We start from the raw sequence: 20,320 nt of genomic DNA on the forward strand, positions 1-20,320 counted from the left end.
TACGGCAGCTCTACGCAGGCTACTGGGTAGGCTGCTAAGGAAAACACTCCCTGATTGATTGGTTGTGGAAAGAGGCAGGACCAGACTTCTTATCCCCAGGAGCCTGAGAAATTTTTTATTTTTAAAGAATCAAACGAAGATGCTGATCTCCAGTGTTTTGCTCTCAGCGGGGTTTTAATAGAATAGATAACTTTAGACACAATGTTTTATTTTTTGTGAAAGTACAGTTACACAAGCACCTACCAGAACCTGGCTCGAATGTACAGGACAGGTGGCCTGTTCCCCACATGGCATGGAATTATCCTAGGTATTATGTTTGCTGGGTAGTTTGTAGACACCCTCCCTCCCCCCCAAAAAAATTGTTCACCAATTTCAATTACTAGGGGTTTTTTGCAGGATAGTTTAGCTGAAACAGTTTTGGAACTTGAGAGATTTTCCTTGGCTTTCCAAGAATGCATGCCTTGAAGCTGACAACAGTAGGAGCTTTGCCAATGATTGCACCATCGAGTCAACAGAATAGGGAACTTTGTGAGTTGAGCAGACAGAAGTTGCCTAGATGGCAGCTAATGTATTCTGCATTTCAAAGTTCTGTGGGACTAATCCAGACCCTTTCCTTGCAGCTGCAAAATGGCTTCTATGCAGCAGAGCAGGGTGATTCTGTGAGTAAAAGCTGACTGTACAGGGAGTTGGCTGCATAGTGGCAGGTTCCAGGTTGCCTGGAATGGGAGGATGTACACCAAATCAATCACCTACAAAGGGATTAACACACCTGTGCACGTAGGAAAGGGAAGGTACACCATTTGCAAAGGTGAGTAAGGATGTGATTCTATATGAAGTTAGGGACGAAGGCCCAGATTTTTAAAGGTATTTAGACATGGTGGTGCTCAGTGTTGCAATGACTAACTGATTTATGTGCCTAAATCACTTCTGAAAAATGAGATTTTAGACTTCTAAATCAGTTAGGCATTGCAACACTGAGCACCACAATGCCTAAATACCTTTAAAAATCTGGGCCTATATAATGTTCCTTTATTACACTGTAGGGTATTCATCTCCTTACTGCTGTAAGCTTAGTGTTTGCTAACACGGAGGAGCTCAGTTCTACATTGGAAAATATAATTAAAGTTTTACTGTGCTTGTAACAGAATTAGCTTCTACTGTAGCAGAGTTTCAGCAGGGAAATATCTGCTCCTTACCTTTGAGAGGTCTTCAGTAAAGACATTGTGTATAATTTTGGATTGGACAGGTCCTGGACAGATGGTGGTAATGATTATCTCCGGGTATTCACCAAGTTCAGGCCGAAGAGAATTAAAGAAACCCTAGAAAAAAGGAAGTTATGTTGTTATTGCCCCATGCTTCAGTTTCCCTAGTCACAGAATGAGGATAATGTTTATGTAGTTCACTGTGGTATTGTGAGGTTTAACTTATTTAATAAGTATTAAACTCTAACTCTGCTGTAGAAGTTCCAGGTATTGTACTAAATGCGATCACCACCACCAGTCTTCAATCTTTCATGTTGAGTGACCACTTTGAATGCTTACTCCTAGTTCAGTCTACAGCTAAAGGGCCTGGATAGTAAGAGATTGTCTGCAGTCACTGATGCCTCTTTCCATCAGCTCTCAGAAGCACAAGGGTCTCTATACCAGAAGCTTTCCCCACTCTTGCAGTTCTCAGGTCTGCACAACACCCACCAACAAAGTATTATGGGGCCTAAATTTTAGAGGTACTGAGCATCTCTAGCACCAAGTGACATTAATGGCACTGCATAGTGCTCAGCCCCTCAGAGAATCAAGGCCCCTGGTGTTTTGTCAAAGGGAGTTGTGCAGGAATAAGAACGGCAGGAGCATGGAAAGGAATAGACCATTGCAATCAAATGCCTATCGCTTCTCCCAACTCCTCATGCAGAGAGTAAAACATGATAAAAATGATTCTTTAAGTAAGGGACAAGGATTGTGTGTCACATGAAGGAGGGTGTGACAGGTTGGACCCCCCCATCTGGGATGCCACTTGATGTGCTGGTGTCCCACTGGTTCTGCCCATTCCACCAGCCTGGGTTTCCTCACCCTGTCCTAGGCCCTCAAGCCTTCTCCAGCACACATTGGTAGGGACACCCAGCTGAAAATAGACACAGAGCCCGAGATCAGCTGTGTGGGAGAGGAATCAGCTTGGGGATTCACCCAGCACTCACGTGCACATCCCCCTTTGGGAGTAAACCCAAAATAATATTGTCTTGCACTGTATAGAAAAATCTGCACAGTGCAAGCTCATAAAAATCACCCTCTCCCTCAATGTGGAAAGAGAGATGCACAGCTTCTTCCCTCCCAGATATGAATTGCATAAACTGGGTTATGTTATGAACAAGAAATAAGTTTATTAACTACAAAAGGTAAATTTTAAGTGATTATAAGGGATAGCAAACAGAACAAAGCAGATTACTGAGCAAATAAAACAAAACACACAAACTAAGCTTAATATATTTTGTAACCAGTTTCTTGAGTGTAATTTCTCACCCTAAATGTTGTTTTAGGCAATGTGATACAGGAGGGCCAGGGAGCAGTGGTAGAGTGGAAATATATAAGCCCTAGGCTAATTAAGGCATGGTTCCCTGTAGACTAGGGAGGGTTGCTACAGGTTAATTGGTTCAGGCAGTTGGGAAGAGGAGGAAAGAAAGAGGACTGGAGCTTGGAGATATGTTGTGAGAGCTGAAAGACCAGAGAACTGAAGTAAGGGAGACAGGGCAGGGAGACTCCCTCCCCCAGCATCTAAGGACCGAGGGTAACCCCACCCAAGGGGGAAGAAGATAAGAAAGCCACAGGGGTTGAGAGGGGCTGGGACTCAGAGCGAGGAGCAAACCCAGACCCCTTCCCCGCTTCCCTCCTCTACCACCTTCCCAGGCAGGGGCAAAGGGTGGCATCTTAACCCCCCCCTCCCCCAGAAAAGCACAGGACCCACCCTACGAACATCAGCCATCTTGTCACAGCAAGTTGCAGAGTTTCCGGAGCTTAGAGTTTCAGTTATTTCTTTTTACAGACTGGACCCCATCTCAACCCTGCCTTTCCCTTCAGGTGTTCTTAGCAGTCTTCCTTCCTGGGCAGGCAATGGAGGAGAGTCTGGATTGCCTTGCTTCCCAGCCTTAAATAGAATTTACATAAGTACCAGCAGTGTCCAAGGTGGTATTTTGTACCCCATAACATTAGCACATGACCTTGCAGAGTCAGGGCAACTATGAGACAATGTTTATTTGCAAGGTCCACAGGAAGGAATTCCTAGAAGGGGTGTGTGTGTGTGGGGGGGGTCCTACATCTTTAAACACTCATTGTCTTTTCCTAATGGCTCATTAAGGCTGATTACTTACTTTCTGGTGGGCGTTTCCCAAGCACATAGACCATATTCCTAACTTTAGATACAGAAATGATACATGCATACAAATGAGATAAATACATTCAGTAAATCATAACCTTTTCACTGATACCTCACATGACCCATCTTGCATAAGACATAGAATATGGCACAACTAAGATAATATTTCTATGAAGAATATGGGGTGTAACTGTACTGCCAAAACTTCACTGCTACCTGAGCTAGCTTTGAGCTAAACTAGCTTGGGTAGGTCTATGCTTGCTCCAATCACACCTCCCATGTGCAGTGTAGACACACCCCATTTATCTTTAAGGTGTAAGAGTGCAGTCCTTCCTAGGCTCTGTAGCTATTAACATTTGTACAGTAGCTGCTTTGGGGAACATGTGATTCAAAGACATGTTTTGCATGGAGTTCATGGTTGAACATTAGTTGATTTATGGTCTGGTAAACAGAATCAGGAATAAACCCTCCTGGGAGAAGTATCCTGCAGTTCCAGTGTAGGGAGTAAACAGGCCAAAATAACATCCCACAACATACTGCACGTTTATTATTAGATCACTGCATTGAGAGACTCCTAGCTTAGAAATCATAACAAAGAGATAAGTAACCAGCTCCTTCTACTTAACTGCATCAAGAAGCTTCTTAACTAAAGTGAAAGTGTAGGTGTGTCCAATAAGAGAGATGCTGTACACAGAGGATTACATAGGTGACTGTCCTCAAGTAACACAATTTTTTCTTCCACATCAGTTAGGTTCTCCCCCTTAACGCTGTTCGAAATGCTGTTCTACTATGAAGAGCAACCATGTAAAAAAGGCAGATTCTTACTCAGAACTGCCACTTAAGTATTCCAAGTCACATTTATGTAATTAAACATTTTGTCCCCTTTTTCCTGTTGGCTCTGCAGAGCCAACAGCTTCAGGAAGTGAGCTGGAGTCTATTCTGGCTCATAACAGAATTTTTAACTACAGTCTTTGTCTACACCGTGCCTAATGCGTACACTGCATAAAAAAACCCTGGCACAGAATCCCAGACTCACTGCTATGGTTATTTTCTTTGTTTGTTGGGATGGGGTGGGTTCAGTGTCTGAGAGCACAGATCAGTGATTTTATAATATTATTGCTATTAAGAGACAAGCACTGTCAAAAAGATAGATATTAGGATAGGCTTCAAAGAAAGCCCAACATTTGAAAGTACGGAAATACAGTTAGGCCACACAGCAACCCTAACTCTGGCCCTGGTGACACCCTCGCTGGAGTGCATTTGGGGAGGGGACAGTGTTAGAACAGAAAGTGTTATCCATCCATACGCACTTTCAACTCAATGACCACAAACATTAAGATGTTCTGCTCCTAATTGCACTGCTATTGTGCAAGAACTAGCAGCCTTTATGTCTAGCAAAGACACCTATTTTAGAAATTTTTGATTAGGCAGCAAGCTAAGACATCATAGATCATTCTTCAGTGCAACTCCATGTGGCACCAATACTACAAATTCCTAATTAGGATGAATACTGAAGGCTGCCATTGCCCCATTGAGCCACCATGTGCTACCAATTATCAAATTAGGAATTTGTATGAAGAGCATACTGAAGTCCATCATTCTGCATGCTTCATTAAGACTCGCTGTGTCACCAATTAAGAATCAACAAATAAAAAACAATTACATTTAGACAAACTTCCTAGACCCAGATCATGGAATTAAAGCCACTTCAAAACCTAAGGTAAGGGTGCTCCTCTGCCATCACAGTAACTAGCACTATAGATACAAGTCTTTACAAATACAGTATCTTCATGCTGAAGGTTTGTGCTTTTAAAGAATGCAGACTTCTTAAAAGGTCTGTGATGTGACAAAATGAGGATGATAGTGGGGTGGTCAAAGAGTCAATGTACTGACTCTTACAAGAAGATATCCACTACCCTATCCTGAATTTCTTAAGCCTTTGGTTTAAAAAAACAACCCCACACACACTACTTGTAGGATCAAGCCCTCTGCTTTAATAACAAGGAGTCTGGTGACACCTTAAAGACTAACAGATTTATTTGGGCATAAGCTTTCGTGAGTAAAAACCTCACTTCTACGGATCTGTTAGTCTTTAAGGTACCACCAGACTCCTTGTTGTTTTTGTAGATACAGACTAACATGGCTACCCCCTGATACTTGCCCTCTGCTTTGCAACCCTGTAGGAAGCTATGTGAATAGCAGTTTGTAGAACCAAGCACTAGCTGTGAAAAAAAAAAAAAAACAGAAGAAAGGTGATTTGAGGCTTGTTTTGCTATACATTAAGGCTGTTGGAGTGGTTTAATTGTTCATTTCCATACTTTCAAATGTTAGATTAAGAGAAGATTAACTTTGTGTCCTGGGGCTTTTTTTTTTTTTTTTTTAAATAAATAGCCCACCCTTAACACCACTTAGCAAAGTGCTCTACATCTAGGGATTTACAGAGCCTTGTGTGTGCACATGGTGATGTACAATGGGTGAATTGTGTTTAGACAAAAAAGCATTCAGAATTGAGTTTGCAGTCAGAAACAAGACTACAGAAGTGACCCTGGGGGAGGGTGTTCACATTTACATGCCTTTTCTCTCAATGACTTCCAGATCAGTTCTCAGTGTAGAATAGGGTGACCAGACAGCAAGTGTGAAAAATCGGGACGGGGGTGGGGGGTAATAGGATCCTATGTAAGAAAAAGACCCAAAAATCGGGACTGTCCCTATAAAATCGGGACATCTGGTCACCCTAGTGTAGAAGTCAAAAGCTGACTTTTTAAGGGAGAGCTCAAACCGCCACCTATGATTTCAGCAGTCAGAGTTTTCAGTAACAGCTGACAACTGTCTTGTGCCTCCTCAACAGAATTGGGCTCATTCTTTCATATCTTATTGCCTGGCTTATTATGCCAGCCCTTTGCTTTACAAAATGTTGTTTCAGTAAACTAAGCAAATATCTGCTGTGTGCACCTTCAAGGCAGGTGTTGAGTAAGAAGGTGCCATTTTACAAAGTCACTGACTGGAACAGTCACTGCAGTTTAAGCTGAAAACAAATCACACTTTAGCAAAATAAAAATATATGGAGATATACCTATCTCATAGAGCTGGAAGGAACCCTGAAAGGTCAAATCCAGCCACCTGCCTTCACTAGCAAACCAAGTACTGATTTTGCCCCAGATTCCTAACTGGCCCCCTCAAGGATTGAACTCACAACCCTGAGTTTAGCAGGCCAATGCTCAAACCACTGAGCTATCCCTCCCTAGCCCTTCACAGAACAATCTTGAAGGCAGATCATATCTAACCCCATAAATTTATACAAATTCATATGCAACCCTTACAGCCATTTTGTTTCCTGGTCTATTGCTCTGAGAGCCTTCTGCACTGGTGAAGATAAACATACACATCCCCAATTTGTTGCAATAAATGGTGAGAATAAAGGGCAGGATGCTGAAAGATACCAGGTACTTCACAAGGGGCCATGAGCCACTGATTCTTTGAAAGTCATGAAAGTGCTCAAAATTCAAAGGACTGGGCCCAGAATTCCCTCAGTTATTCCAACCCATGAACATGAATTTCAATTCCCTTCTTCACAAGGAGTTCCCATTACCACTCATGGCTTTCTCCTTCAGAGATGCGTATTTCAGCTAGTAAGGCTGTAGGTTTCATATGGGATTATTTCTATTTCAAAATATAAATAAGGAAACCCCCATACCAAAGTGAACACAGTTTACAGTAGACCCTCAAAATAACAAACACCTTGGGAATGGAGGTTGTTCATAACTCTTATATTTACACCAATATAAAAAAGCCTTACAAGGAAACAGGGCTGTAATAAAGTATGTCCTACAGCAACTGTTTCTGGTTTTTTGATGATTTCACTGTGCCCCTTGACATACAGCATTGCCAAATCCTATGATTTTATTGAGTCTCGTAGTTTTTGGAGTCTTCCTTAAAGCCCCAGCTGCTAGAGTCAAGTGATTATTAGACACTCAGCTTTCACTGAAGGGGAAATAAATAGTTCTCTGAAACCATAAGGGCCAGGAAAAGCTTGAAAGGGGGCATCCTAAAGGCTCCAAAACCAGAAGGCAAAGAATTAAATATTTAAACCCCCCCCCCCCAAGTTCTTGTGATGTTTAGACCACTTATGATTTTGTGCATAGGTACTGACCTTTGTTTTTGCCAGTGAGTGCTTCTGAAAGGGGAGGGAGATGCTGTTGGGGGAGGGGGGAGAAGAGAGAGAGGGGGCACTCTGCCAGTGTTGGGGGGGAAGGCTATTTTCAGCATATTTTAAATACTTTTCATATTCTAGTTATTGAATGCGTCTACCGTTGGTATCTTTACTATTTTAATAATTAAGTTATGAACTACATAATTACATCATGAATTACAGTATATTAAAATCATTGCAATCACCTACAAGCTGTCTTCACTAATGTCGCAGTTTAAAGACATTATGTCTCACTGTAGCTTTCTGGATGAAACGGTCAGCAATCTTATTTACATCTAGTTCCCTGGTATGGTCTTGATGCACGTTAAGGAGAGCTACATTTAGTTGCGTCTGTCCCATTGATGACTGGAGATCATTTTTAAGTCTTTTGAAGCTGGAGAATGAGTGTTCTGCAGTTCAGGATGATACAGGCACAGTGAGAAGGATTCTTATAAACCTGAAGTACTCTGCTTCCAGAGTACTGCAAATGACTCCACGATCTCTTTCTTGAAGGGTAACAGCTAATTTAGGCCCCATCATTTTGTATGTATAGTTGGGATTATATTTTGCCATGTGCATTACTTTGCATTTAACATTGAATTTCATTTGTCATTTTGTTGCCAAGTCACCCAGTTTTGTGAGATCACTTTGTAACTCTTTGCAGTATGCTTTGGACTTTACAAAATTACTCAAGATAGTTATCACCTGCAAATTTAGCCACGTCACTGTTTACCCCTTTTTGCAGATCATTTATAAATACAGTAAACTCCTCACTTAACATTGTAGTTATGTTCCTGAAAAATGCAACTTTAAACAATGTTAAACGAATCCAATTGTCCCATAAGATTTAATGTAAATGCGGGGGGTTAGGTTCCAAGGAAATTTTGGGGGGGGGGGCAGACAAAAGGCATTATACTGTATAGTACTGTACTGTGGTTGGGAAGTGCCCCTGGCTTACCCCACACAGGCACAGCCCGCTTCAGGCAAGGACGCTAGGAAGCACCTTTGCAGCAGCAGCGGCAGCTTCCCCGGAGAACAGGCTCGGATTTTGCCGGGAATGCTCCAGGCCCACCTCCTCCCACCCCCACTCCATCTCCTCTCCGGAGCACACCACATCCCTTCCCCCCCCTCCCAAAGTCCTACGTGCCACCAAACAGCTGTTGGGGGGAGGGGGAGCGCTGGGAGGGAGGGGGAGGAGGCGGAGAAGCAGAACTTGTGCAATGCTCCCTTGTAAAGTTGCTGCTCTTCCACAGAACCTTACAAGCAGGCAGCCAAACGACGTTATAAGGGAGCACTGCACAACTTTAAACGAGCATGTTCCCTAATTGAGCAGGGACATAACACTGAAACAACGTTAAGTGGGACAACCTTAAAAGAGGAGTTACTGTATGTTGAACAGCACTGGTCCCAGTCCAAGCTCTTGGGGGACACCACTATTTACTTCTCTTCATTCTGAAAATAGACCATTTATTCCCACCCTTTGTTTCTTACCTTTTAACAAGAGCGCCTGGCAATGCTTTCAGGATCATTTTAGGATTCTTAATTTAATGACAAGCCTTTTGTTATCTTAATCACCCTACCTCTGTTTACAAATCTCCCTATCCCAAGAGCAGAAGTTGTTAGCAGCATGGAACTCATCACATTCCACACTCAAGCTCTGGCTTATGGGTGGTGAGCACCCATTCCTCCCCCCCCCGCCCCCCATGAGTGCTTGAGCCCCAGAGCACCCACAGAGTCAGCACCTATGATTTTGGGGGGGGCCTAACTCGTGGTTTTTGGATCCAAATCCCATCATACTATTTTGCCTAACAAGCCTAGGAAGTCAGCCAGGCAAAAAATGGTGATCTTATTTCAGTTGTAAATCTGTTAGCCCTACCTGAGGCCCCTGCAGTCCCCCACCGGGAGTTGTTTGCTATCCGAAAAGGAAAGGATGGATGGATAGGAGACACTTTTCCTTGTCACCAATTGTGCCCAGGTTTGGGAGGGGAGTGTCGTCCATAGCCAGCCCCTTCTGTTAATTCTGAGGAGCTTTAAAATATTTGGGCAAGTAACCCACAATAAGCATACACTTCTTCAGCCAAATCTCTCTCCTTGCCGGATGTTGGTTAGAATAAAAGCTTCTGCAAGGACTAGCTGCTATAACAATAGCGCTTCCTAGAGACAGAAGGTGACTGTGTTCCAAGACTGCTAGTTTAGCAAGCCAGATGGAATTTAGCTTACCTGGAGGGCATGCTTGCTGGCACAATATCCCGTGGCAAGGGGGGCTCCCATGATGCCCATTACACTGCTCATAGTTACAATCTTCCCTTTCTCCCTTTGGACCATGTGATTCAGGACATGTTTAGTTAAGGAGACTGTACCCAGGTAATTAAGTTCCATTATGGCAGCATAGACTTCCACCTTCGTATCCACAAACAGGGAGCGCTGGGAACGTCCACCATTGTTCACCAAAACGTCAATCTTCAGAAAACAAAAACAAATTAATACACGTCTTAACCAAACTTGGTCTCCAAACTTTTTTGATCGCGCACCCCTATCAGTAAAAAAATTTTGAGCACGCACCCCCTGCCGCGCTGGCTCTACCATTTTTGCCAAAGCAAAAAAAAAAAGCGTTCCTCCTGCCGCGCACCCCCAAGGATCCTCTTGCGCACCCCCTGTGGTGCACGCACCCCACTTTGGAGACCATTGCATTAGAGGAACAGTTGCAGATGGAAACCACATAGCAGGATTTAAAAAAAAAAAAAAAAAAAAAAAAGCCTGTAATCTTGTAGCAAGTAACATCTAAGGCCCTGGTCCTGCAAGATGGTCCACATGGGCTGACTCCTAGGTCTGCCCAGAGCTCCACTGGAGGAGACAGCAATGAGGGAGAGAAAGACAATTACAAAAACAGGACTGTAAAAGCATAAAGTGTATCTAAAACTTCCCACTTTATTACACTGCCTGGATTTCAGATTATGTTTGAAGTTAAAAGGGACAACAGCAGAGCCAGGCATTTGGAGCAAAACACCTATGCACAGGAAAATATTTGATCTTCCCCCCCCCCTCCCCCCAACCTTGATATGAACCATCAGCTTTTGAGTTATGTACATTTCTGTTGTGCATGGTAGCTAACACAAACAGATATTACTAACACTGCAACACAAAGCTCTCTGAATTTGCTTTCTTCTGTTCAACTTTCAGACCAAACACCCACAGTTATGGTTATTCCATTTTCAGTATGGGTCTAGACATGAGGTTCTGCAACCACAGATCAGGAACAATCAAATTAGATTCTTAGATCCTTACTCAAGTTATTTGCTCATTGTTGCACCCGTGCAGAACCCCACTGACGTCAATGGCATGCCCACAAGCAAACAGTTATAGGATCAAGGACTTGATATCCACACAAACATGCGCACACACACACATACAAAATGGGTAACCAACTTTGCTGAATTACTGGAAATTCAAACAAAACCAAAGAATAAAGGTGGAGGGATGGGGGTGGGAAGGCCTCAGCCCAAAATTCAACTCACTCTGCCAAAATGCTGAAGAACGGTTTTAGTTGCAGCTTCATGGGAGCTTCTATCAGTCAAATCAAGGGGCAAAACAAGGATATCTTTACTGCTCAAGTTGGAGATCTCTAAAGTAAAAGAAAGTATTTAAACGGAGCATTCCAGACAAAACACCAATAAGGCACATTTAATTCCTGATATTTTAAAATAAGTAAATCCAACAGCCTCACCACCAACACAGCTTCCAAAAAGGAAATTCCATTAAGTGGGAAGGGAACAGATTTTGTTTTCTCAAGCACTGAATCAGCTAATGGAATGCTATCATAACAGTACCAACACAAAGTACTATCTTATTAAATGAAATGGGTTTGTGTACCTTGAACAACATACCAACACGCTCCAGTCTACAAGGAATTTACACATACCTTATAACCACTGCAATATGGTTTTTTAAATTAAGATTTTAACAAAGGCCTTCAGAAGCACAGAGTATCATGATCCTTCACATTTTGCCTGTAGGTTAAACTGTTCAGCTGTGTGCATTCCTGAGAGCATGCGGGGTATTGTCCTCTCCAAGAGGGCCAGGGGGAGGTAATGGCCAACCTACATACACAATACCTGAGCCAGAGGCTGAAGAACCTTGAATATGGTTACTGCTATATGACTTTCAAGGCAGAAAGGATTAAAATAAATTCTGTATTAGGGAATAAGCTCCTTTAAAGTTATGCAATACTCCCGTATGTCGTTTGGCAGCTGTCTGCCTTGTCCACTGCTTGCAGGATTCTCTGGAACAGCAGCCCCTCCTTGTGGGGGATTAGAACCCCCCCCCCAATCAGCTCCCCTAAATTCCCTATAAGGCATGTGGCTCGGCAACTGCTCAGCAGCAGTTGAGCTGTCCCTCCCCCCACTGCTGTGCTGCTCCTGCCCTGCCCTCTTCCTTGGAGCTGCTCCCGGGAGCTTCTTGCTTGCGGGGGGCAGGAGAGAAGAGTGCCAATATCAGGATGTCCCCCCCACTCTGTACCCCCTCTCCACAAAGCGGAGGAGAGGGATAGAAAGGAGGGAGCTGGCTAGAAGCTGTTGCTTCCTGTCTGATCTGCTTAAAAGGGCAACAAACTTGAAGTGGAGTCAGCGTACTTAAAGGGGCAATGCACGTCTCTCTCTCTCTCTCTCTCTCTCATGCACGCACCCCCCAGCACTTTGGGGCAAGTCAGCACCTGTGCAGCCGTGCATGTGCGGTCAGGAGGAGGGAGTGGTGCGCTCCAGCTGAACAGTGTGGGTTCATCATCATGTTCAGTTTTTGCAGGGAAGTGTTTCCAGCTACTGCCCTGCATCTACTGTGTTTCCTTCCTCCTGCCTCAGTCCATGCTGCCTTGCAGAGTGTGAGGCTACATTAACAACAGCTTATTAACCCTTGAGGGCTCAGCTGAGTGCTGGTTCATCATTTAGCAGCAAGGCATTCCCTGCAAAAATATTCCACCCCCTTAATCCACCATCTCAGCCAAGCTTCACAGTCATTCATTGCTGTGTACAATATTAAACTTTGTTTAAAACTTACACCATATATAATGTCTTTTGTCTGGCAAAAAAAAATTTCCCTGGAACCTAACCCCCCCTCCCCATTTACATTAATTCTTATGGGGAAATTGGATTTGCTTAACATCATTTTACATAAAGTCACATTTTTCAGGAACATAACTACAACATTAAGTGAGGAGTTACTGTATAGCAAGGGTCTCAAACACGCAGGCCGCATTTCCTTCGGCTGCCAAGCTCCCCTCACCCTCCCCTCCAGCACGCTGTGTCCCCGCTCCTCTGCCTACCTCCCGGTGCTTCCTGCCACCGAACAGCTGTTTGGTAGCGCTTAGCGCTTTCCAGGAGGGAGGGGGAGGAGGCGGAGAAGAGGCAGGAATTTGGGGAAGGGGGTGGAGTTGGGGTGGGGACTTTGGGGAAGGGGTGGGAAGAGGCGCGGCAGGGGCAGGGCCTCATGGAAGGGGTGGAGTGGGGGCAGGGCCCGAGGCGGGGGGGGAGGGCTTTTGTACATTTATATGAAAAGGTGTCAGTGATGCGGCCCTCGGGCCAATGTACTAGTCCTCGTGTGGTCCTCATGGTGATTGGAATTTGAGATCCCTGCTGTATATAGTCATGAAAAATAAGGCACAGTGGAAAATTCACAAGCGTAACCACTAGAGCTCATGAGTTTCATAGGGAGTAAGGCCTCATTCACATGGCAAGCTGGTGCACAGTAGATTCACACCTGGGCTTGCCACACATTAATTTGACATCTGGGCAAGCCCTCAGATATTAAGCGTTACTTTGAAGTTTTACAAAGCGAGAGAGAGACACAGACACAGACACAAAACGAACATTAAGGTCACTTGAGATCAAATCCCAGTAAACTTGTAAGGCTAACTGACAAGAACCAGAGAGTCAGGGAAGGTTGAGGTGACTTCAGTGGCTTTTTTAATGCCCTCTGCCTGGGAAACACATGAATGATCTGAAGTACTTCCCACAAGAATAAGAAAAGCATCAAAAGGCCATTCAGTGTTCCAAGGCATCCTATCACTAATGAACCACATATGCTGGCCTTATTGCGAGGCCATTCAGACAGTATATTTTCAGAAGACTGGTTCTTTTCCTTTCAATAGGAGAGAAAGGAAGCATGTAAACATAACCCCCACCCCCCAACTATTTTTGTAAGAGTTTTAGTTGGCAAACCAAGTACTAAGCAAATGGCATAGATGTTCAATAATTTAAACTGGCTTCCCTCTTATACATTAAGATGTGGTTCCATCCTCAAAAGTGGGTTTGTCTGTCTCAGTTTCCACATCAAGTGCGCTCGGATTATATGGCTTAAAATGTGTGCTGACAACTTTCTGCTTCTAATTAAGCACCAGAAAGATTTAGTGTAAAGCTAGCCCGAGTTTGTTCCATGCCAATCACAGATCCCAAAATGTCTGAGCCAGTCCTGTCATTCTGAGCAGTTTCATCAGCTTGAGCCAGTGAATCCACACTCTTCGGGAGAGGGCAGGGGATGGACCCTATAGACACCACCTCTCCTGGACCAACCCCCAGTCCCTCACTGTCAAGCTGCCATTTCTTTTGTTAATAGTACTTTATGGTAAAGCAGAACACTTGCGTTTGCTAATTTCTTTTTGTTATGAAGAAGGATTTGAGGAGGCTTAAATGCAGCTCATAAGATATCTTCACTATTGCATCACAGATGTCTGTTTATTACATTGAGTGCTCTTTAGGATGCTTTCAGGCTGATGAATACGTTAGCAAAGCCAAGTGCCATCAATTCCAAGTCTTCATGCTGAATGCATCAGCTTTTCTATTTATTTTGAACAACTGACCTTTCTCACCCTTGCACTGAGCTTGCTTTCTAAATAGTGGCTTGGGAGTCTTCTTCACACAGCAAAGGCAACAAAATTATTCCCCTTCCCCACATCTTAATGTCTATTTTTGTGCGTTTTAAATGTTTTTAATTAGACTCCACCTGGTAACTAATTCTCTTTCATCTTGGATTGTTTCTGGGCCATAACTACATTCATCTTTCTCCTTCCCTCATCTGCACACTATTGAGAAAGTAGAGGGCTGCAGCACGATTTGTTAATGATTACATTTATAGCAATCCAATATATGCAGGCTAGACTGAATCTTCTTTCCACAATGCTAGGCAAATACTGTGTTGGACCTTGTCCCTGCTCCCAACAAGTGTTTTTTCATTAGAGACATAACCTTTGCCACAAATGCGGAGTCCCTGCTTGTGCACCTGGATGCAGTAACCCCATTTTGTTGAGACTGAAGCCACCGCTGGTGGCATTTCATTCATCAACACCAGTAAAATATTCTGCAGGGTAAACAATTTCCTCAGGGACACCTGTGCAATCTTGCCGTTACCCTGTTCAAACATGTTGAAGGCAGACTGGACACCTGAATGTTTCTGTTGTTTAGTGAGGCCATGTCTACACAACAGCATAGCCTCATACCCATCTGTAATAGGGAGTAGGAGCTAGTTACAGCTACCAAGACGTTTAGGTGCTATAAGATAGTGCTGAAGATCACAAACTGCCACAAAGGCAAGTTTAGCTGCACATCTTGGACAGCTCAAATACTGCGCAACTTTTACACGAAGAGCCTGCCAGAATTTCCACATGACCCCACCCTGCTGGCACAGTGCCCTTGTGTTCCTTTTGAAAACAGCCTCTTATTTTCAAGAGGAAAAAAAGGCCCAGACTGCCTAGTTGCTTAAAACTGCAGATAAGTGTTTTTGACAATCCCACTAGGTACCTACGCATCTGCAACTTTAGCACGTAAACATTTTTCATTTACTGCTCCTGTAACATTGCATCCTTCAGTTGGAGCTTTCTAAAATACACGTTCTAAGAATACACAACTCAAAGAAAAGCATCTAGGTTATAATAATGTAAGTTCATAACTACCTTTAATTATGAATTTATTCCTGTTGTATGGATTAAGTTTTTTTACAACACCTCTATCATGGCAAAAGCCAGATCAATAACATGGAAGTTACTTTTTTACTTACCAAGACACTTCTGTTTCACCCTTTCCAATTCATTCTCTCTTCTTGCAGAAAGCACAACTAGAGACCCTATCTTTGCTAGCTGGTAAGCTAACTCTTCTCCAATTCCACTTGAGGCTCCTGTCACCCAGACGACCTTGTCAGGCAGTTCATTTTCTGTTGAAATGACCAAGTAAACAGTTTATGGATCACTGCCAACAGGGATTCAAATTTGCACAATTTATACAGAAACATGGAACCTCACAATAGCATTATTATAAAGTCACTTATCCATGTAACCTTAATAGCTGGTTATACACTGAAAAGTGCTCAGAATGTCAAGAAGTTCCAGAGTTAAGAGCATATGCAACCTTAATTTTGCTGTTTTGCACATTACAGTGCAGTCATAGATTGTATCACTTAAAGTCTTACTATTTTTATACATAATTTTTCCCCTATAGTTTATCCCAAACTCTGATTTTGTTAGCCATCTCGAGGATACACACACTTCCTCCACCCATCCCCCCCCCCAAAAAAATCTACATAATTAAACAATATTTGTTGAACCACCAAAGATATTGCATGTGTCCTCTCAGCAGAGAGGCACTTTAGTTTTCAACATCAAAGGGAAGAGGGGACAAATCTCCTCTTGCCTACTGGTCAGATTTCTCATCCCCCAGCTATTTAGGACTGATTCACTGCCACTGATTAGCATAAGGCAATTAACCTTTGAAAGGTTCATAGGTAGCTTACTACAAACTTCAAAGAGAAATAAAGACAATGATATTATTGCACCAACAGTTTCATCTAAATGTTAATATCCCTTTTGATCTCTGAATTAATAGAATATAGTAATGAAACATTACAAACAGGAACAGAAGTTTAGCATCTAAAAGTTAATTAGATCACATTGTATCAGAGGGGTAGCCGTGTTAGTCTGAATCTGTAAAAAGCAACAGAGGGTCCTGTGGCACCTTTAAGACTAATAGAAGTATTGGGAGCATAAGCTTTCGTGGGTAAGAACCTCACTTCTTCAGATGCAATGTATCACATTGTTATACTTCTAATAGATCTAGGTAAACACAAATACAATTAGTATCCTCTTCTAATTCTCCAACAACACAGAACTCATCTATTTAATATGGCTTTGATAACCATCTACAAGGAATGGCCCTGGTTACCATTTCAATACTTTTCTAATATGTCCTAAAGGTTGATTTTGGGTCACTTTGCCTGCTGGCTGCTTAACCCTCATTGGCTCAGTGTCACAATGGTATTGCATCTTAGCAAGTACATTAGGATCAATTTGGGTGTTGCTCTTCTGTGAAGAACTTGGAATAGAATACTGTTAGAGACCAGTCATAGAACTGGTTTGTTCCAGTATGTGTTTTTGTTGAGAAGACCTTTTAATGGTTCACTTTTAAATAAGTGTTTTAAAATAAAATAGAATTACAACAGAATGGTGCTAAGGGTTAACTAGTGTGCTCAGATACACAACATACATGAGAGGTTGTGCAGCATAGCAGTATGTGTCAGCCAGCTAAGAAATTCAGATTCTTCTCTGGTGCAGTTTGGATTTTTTCCTGGAGTTTCATAGCTCCTGTATAAACAGAAGGCCTCTATTTCATTTCACCAGTGGGAGAGGAGGAGATGGGATAAATTTAGAGCTATGAACCACCACAGTTTAAGAGAGAGTCCACCCTTCCCAGGGTAGGTTAGTCAGATGGGATTGTTCTTCATATTTAGACCAAGTGCAACAGTCACCTTAAACTGGCTATGCTCTCCTCAGAGTGGGTAAGTACATTTCCCAATCCATGTTCATTCTCTAGAACCAGCGCCATCAAGCATCCAGGTACATACGTGGGTGACAAACAAATGCCTACAATCTGAGACAAACTCCCCTCATCTGCCAATGATAGAACTTACAGCCTGACTCCATATGTAATGTATACCATGGAACCTTACATTAACTGTTTTACAGCTATTAGCCGGCCTTCCCCATTCTTACATATAGGGTACGTCTATACTTACCCGCTGGTTCGGCGGCAAGCAATCGAACTTCTGGGTTCGATTTATCACGTCTTGCCTAGACGCGATAAATCGAACCCAGAAGTGCTTGCCGTCGACTCCGGTACTCCTGCTCAGCGAGAGAAGTACGCGGAGTCGACGGGGGAGCCTGCCTGCCGCGTCTGGACCGCGGTAAGTTCGAACTAAGGTACGTCAACTTCAGCTATGTTATTCACGTAGCTGAAGTTGCGTATCTTAGTTCGAATTGGGGGGGTTAGTGTAGACCAGCCCATATTGTGTATACCCCTCAGATTGCAATCTTGTGTTTATTACAAGCAGCAGCGGCATCACTTGGGCCAGATTCTGCAACCCTTACTCAGAGGGTATATCTACATAGCAGTTGGGAGGCATGATTCCCAGCTCAAGTAGAAGTATATACCTTAGTTCTGATGGGGCTAGTGCCTAAAAATAGCATTGTAGCTGTTGCCTGTGCTGCTGCAGCTGAGACTGAGGCCTTGGCTACCCTGGCGCTGTACAGCGCTGCAACTTGCTGCGCTCAGGGGTGTGAAAACACACACACACACACACCCCCCAAGCGCAGTGAGTGCAGTGCTGTAAAGTGCCAGTGTAATCAGCGCCTGCAGCGCTGCACACTCGCTCGCAGCGCTGCAAGCTATTCCCCTCGGAGAGGTGGAGTACTTGCAGCACTGCGAGAGAGCTCTCGCAGCGCTGGCGGCGCGACTACACTCGCGCTTCGCTGTGAATTCTCAAGTGTAGCCAAGGCCTGACTGAGCAAGTGCATATCAAGGGGATCAGGCAGGACTTTGCTCAGGCGGCTAGCCTGAGAAACTGTGGACAAACTGCTGTTTTTAGGCACTAGCTCAAGCAGAATTAGCATGCGTCCACCTACTTGAGATGGAAATCATACCTCCCAGCGGCTATGTAAATTACCCAGACTGAGTAGTACCTTCATCCGCAACTACTGAAATCCGTGCTATTAAGTGAGAGAAGCGATTACTCAGCATGAGAATGGATGGCAGAATCTAGAGACTTTTTTACATTAATCCCAGATGTTAGCCACTTTGCACAGTACACACCCCTCCTCCCAAAAACACTGCAGAGTGCGAGAGGTTTAAAAAGTGTCTGTTTAGTTGGTAATAAAGCAGAATTGACAAGACTTTGTGATTCCTCTTTGAGCCCCTACACCCCACGATCACATCTTTTCAGAAGCACAGTGGCCACCAGAAAGTGATTTTAAATAAGTTTCAGTTATAGATTTCAAATGTGATCAAAATTTAGTTTAGAAAGCACTCATTGCTACATAGGCACCAAACTGCTGTGCTGAGAAAATTGACCATAGCTTCCACTTGGAAGGCCACCAGTTTCTAATCCACTGGGATAATATTCCCATTAAGATTTACAACAAGGCTCAGTGATTCCATTTTACTTTGAGAGATCCTTAGCTAAGGCAGTAGTTGTCATCAATGCTCCTTTCCCACATTTACATTCTGCTTAAGTCAAAGAAGACACCTTTGATGCATTATAAGAAGTTCTACTCAGTCATAATGATCTTTTCCCCAGGTTTGGGGAAAACTCTCCTAGTTTGTTTCAATAGATGAGAAGCACCCCAAGGATACACTGATCTTGCTCTCGTCACATTTATAGCACAGAAAGTTGTTTGACCCTAACTCCTTGGTTTCGATTGCATCCTCAGAATATTGTTATATCTGCTAAAGCATGGTCCAATTTTGAGAAATCTGGGATCCTTTTAAGTAAGCTTTAGTGAAACTGAAGACTACACTCAAAGAGATATTAAGAAAGTCTGAGACCTCTTCTTATTCCTCCCTTACATATATGATCTCCATTATATTTGTGTTGTATAGCACACACAGATATGCTATGGACAAAGTTCAACACACTTTGTCCTGGGACAGGAGGTGGAAATCTATGTTTGAGTTGGTAGGCTTATCTTGTGTTTTTCTATCACTTGTATTCTCTGATCTTTGGTCCAGGTTTTATTTTGTTTTTTTAACATAACTTGAGAAATGTTTGCTTAATTGATAAAATTGGGATGTGCAGTATTTTTAGACACGTGTCTGATAAAGGTAATCTGTCAGGATAAGGCCTTTGTCTGCAGCCAGATTAAAAGAGCAGCCAAGCAGCAGCCATTCGCTGAAAAGCAGGAAGTCTCATTCTCATAATCCATCTAAATTACATTAAAACAATGTAACATCCGGCTGTTAAGAAGGAGACCCCGTCCTAATATCACCCACTACCACCAGAAAAAGAAACAGATCTTAAGATGGTTAAAGAAAACTTAGTTTGACAGCATCTTGTCTGTTAAGAAATCACTTAGCAGTTGTGGTTGTGAAATCCTCATTTCTTTATTGTTTTATCATTATGGTCCCCACTTCCCTATTGTTTATCTGTATAATCTCTGGTTCTTTAATTGTTTGTCTGATACACCTAGCAAAATTAATTATGTAAATTAATTAAGGTGGTGGGATAGGATTGATTAAAGAATTTTGTTATACTATGTTAGGATTGGTTAGATAGATTTCAGTAAAATGATTGGTTAAGGTACAGCTAAGCAGAACTCAAATTTCACTATATAAACTCGGGTCCAAAAGGAAGTTCTTTGGGAACCAACTCCAGGACACAGCCCCAAAGATCAGAGCTGCCAGACCTCAACACTCTGCCAATGACACCGTGCAGAAACTGGAATCCCCCAGATGACCTGATCCTGAC

At 43.1% G+C, this 20,320-nt stretch overlaps 1 protein-coding gene across 1 annotated transcript in view; it reads right to left on the bottom strand.

Moving 5' to 3' along the window:
* The window catches only part of DHRS7 (dehydrogenase/reductase 7), a 34,331-nt gene that overhangs the window by 1,560 nt on the left and 12,451 nt on the right, over positions 1-20,320 (bottom strand). Inside the window, exons 2-5 of the mRNA XM_065403080.1 lie at positions 15,590-15,742; positions 11,065-11,171; positions 9,770-10,009; positions 1,197-1,319 (exon numbers count right to left, since the gene is read on the bottom strand). Of these exons, the coding sequence (XP_065259152.1) occupies positions 1,197-1,319; positions 9,770-10,009; positions 11,065-11,171; positions 15,590-15,742 (623 nt within the window). The remainder of the gene's footprint in view (positions 1-1,196; positions 1,320-9,769; positions 10,010-11,064; positions 11,172-15,589; positions 15,743-20,320) is intronic.

This window comes from Emys orbicularis, chromosome 4, assembly GCF_028017835.1.
Source record: "Emys orbicularis isolate rEmyOrb1 chromosome 4, rEmyOrb1.hap1, whole genome shotgun sequence".
Taxonomy (NCBI): Eukaryota; Metazoa; Chordata; order Testudines; family Emydidae; genus Emys; species Emys orbicularis.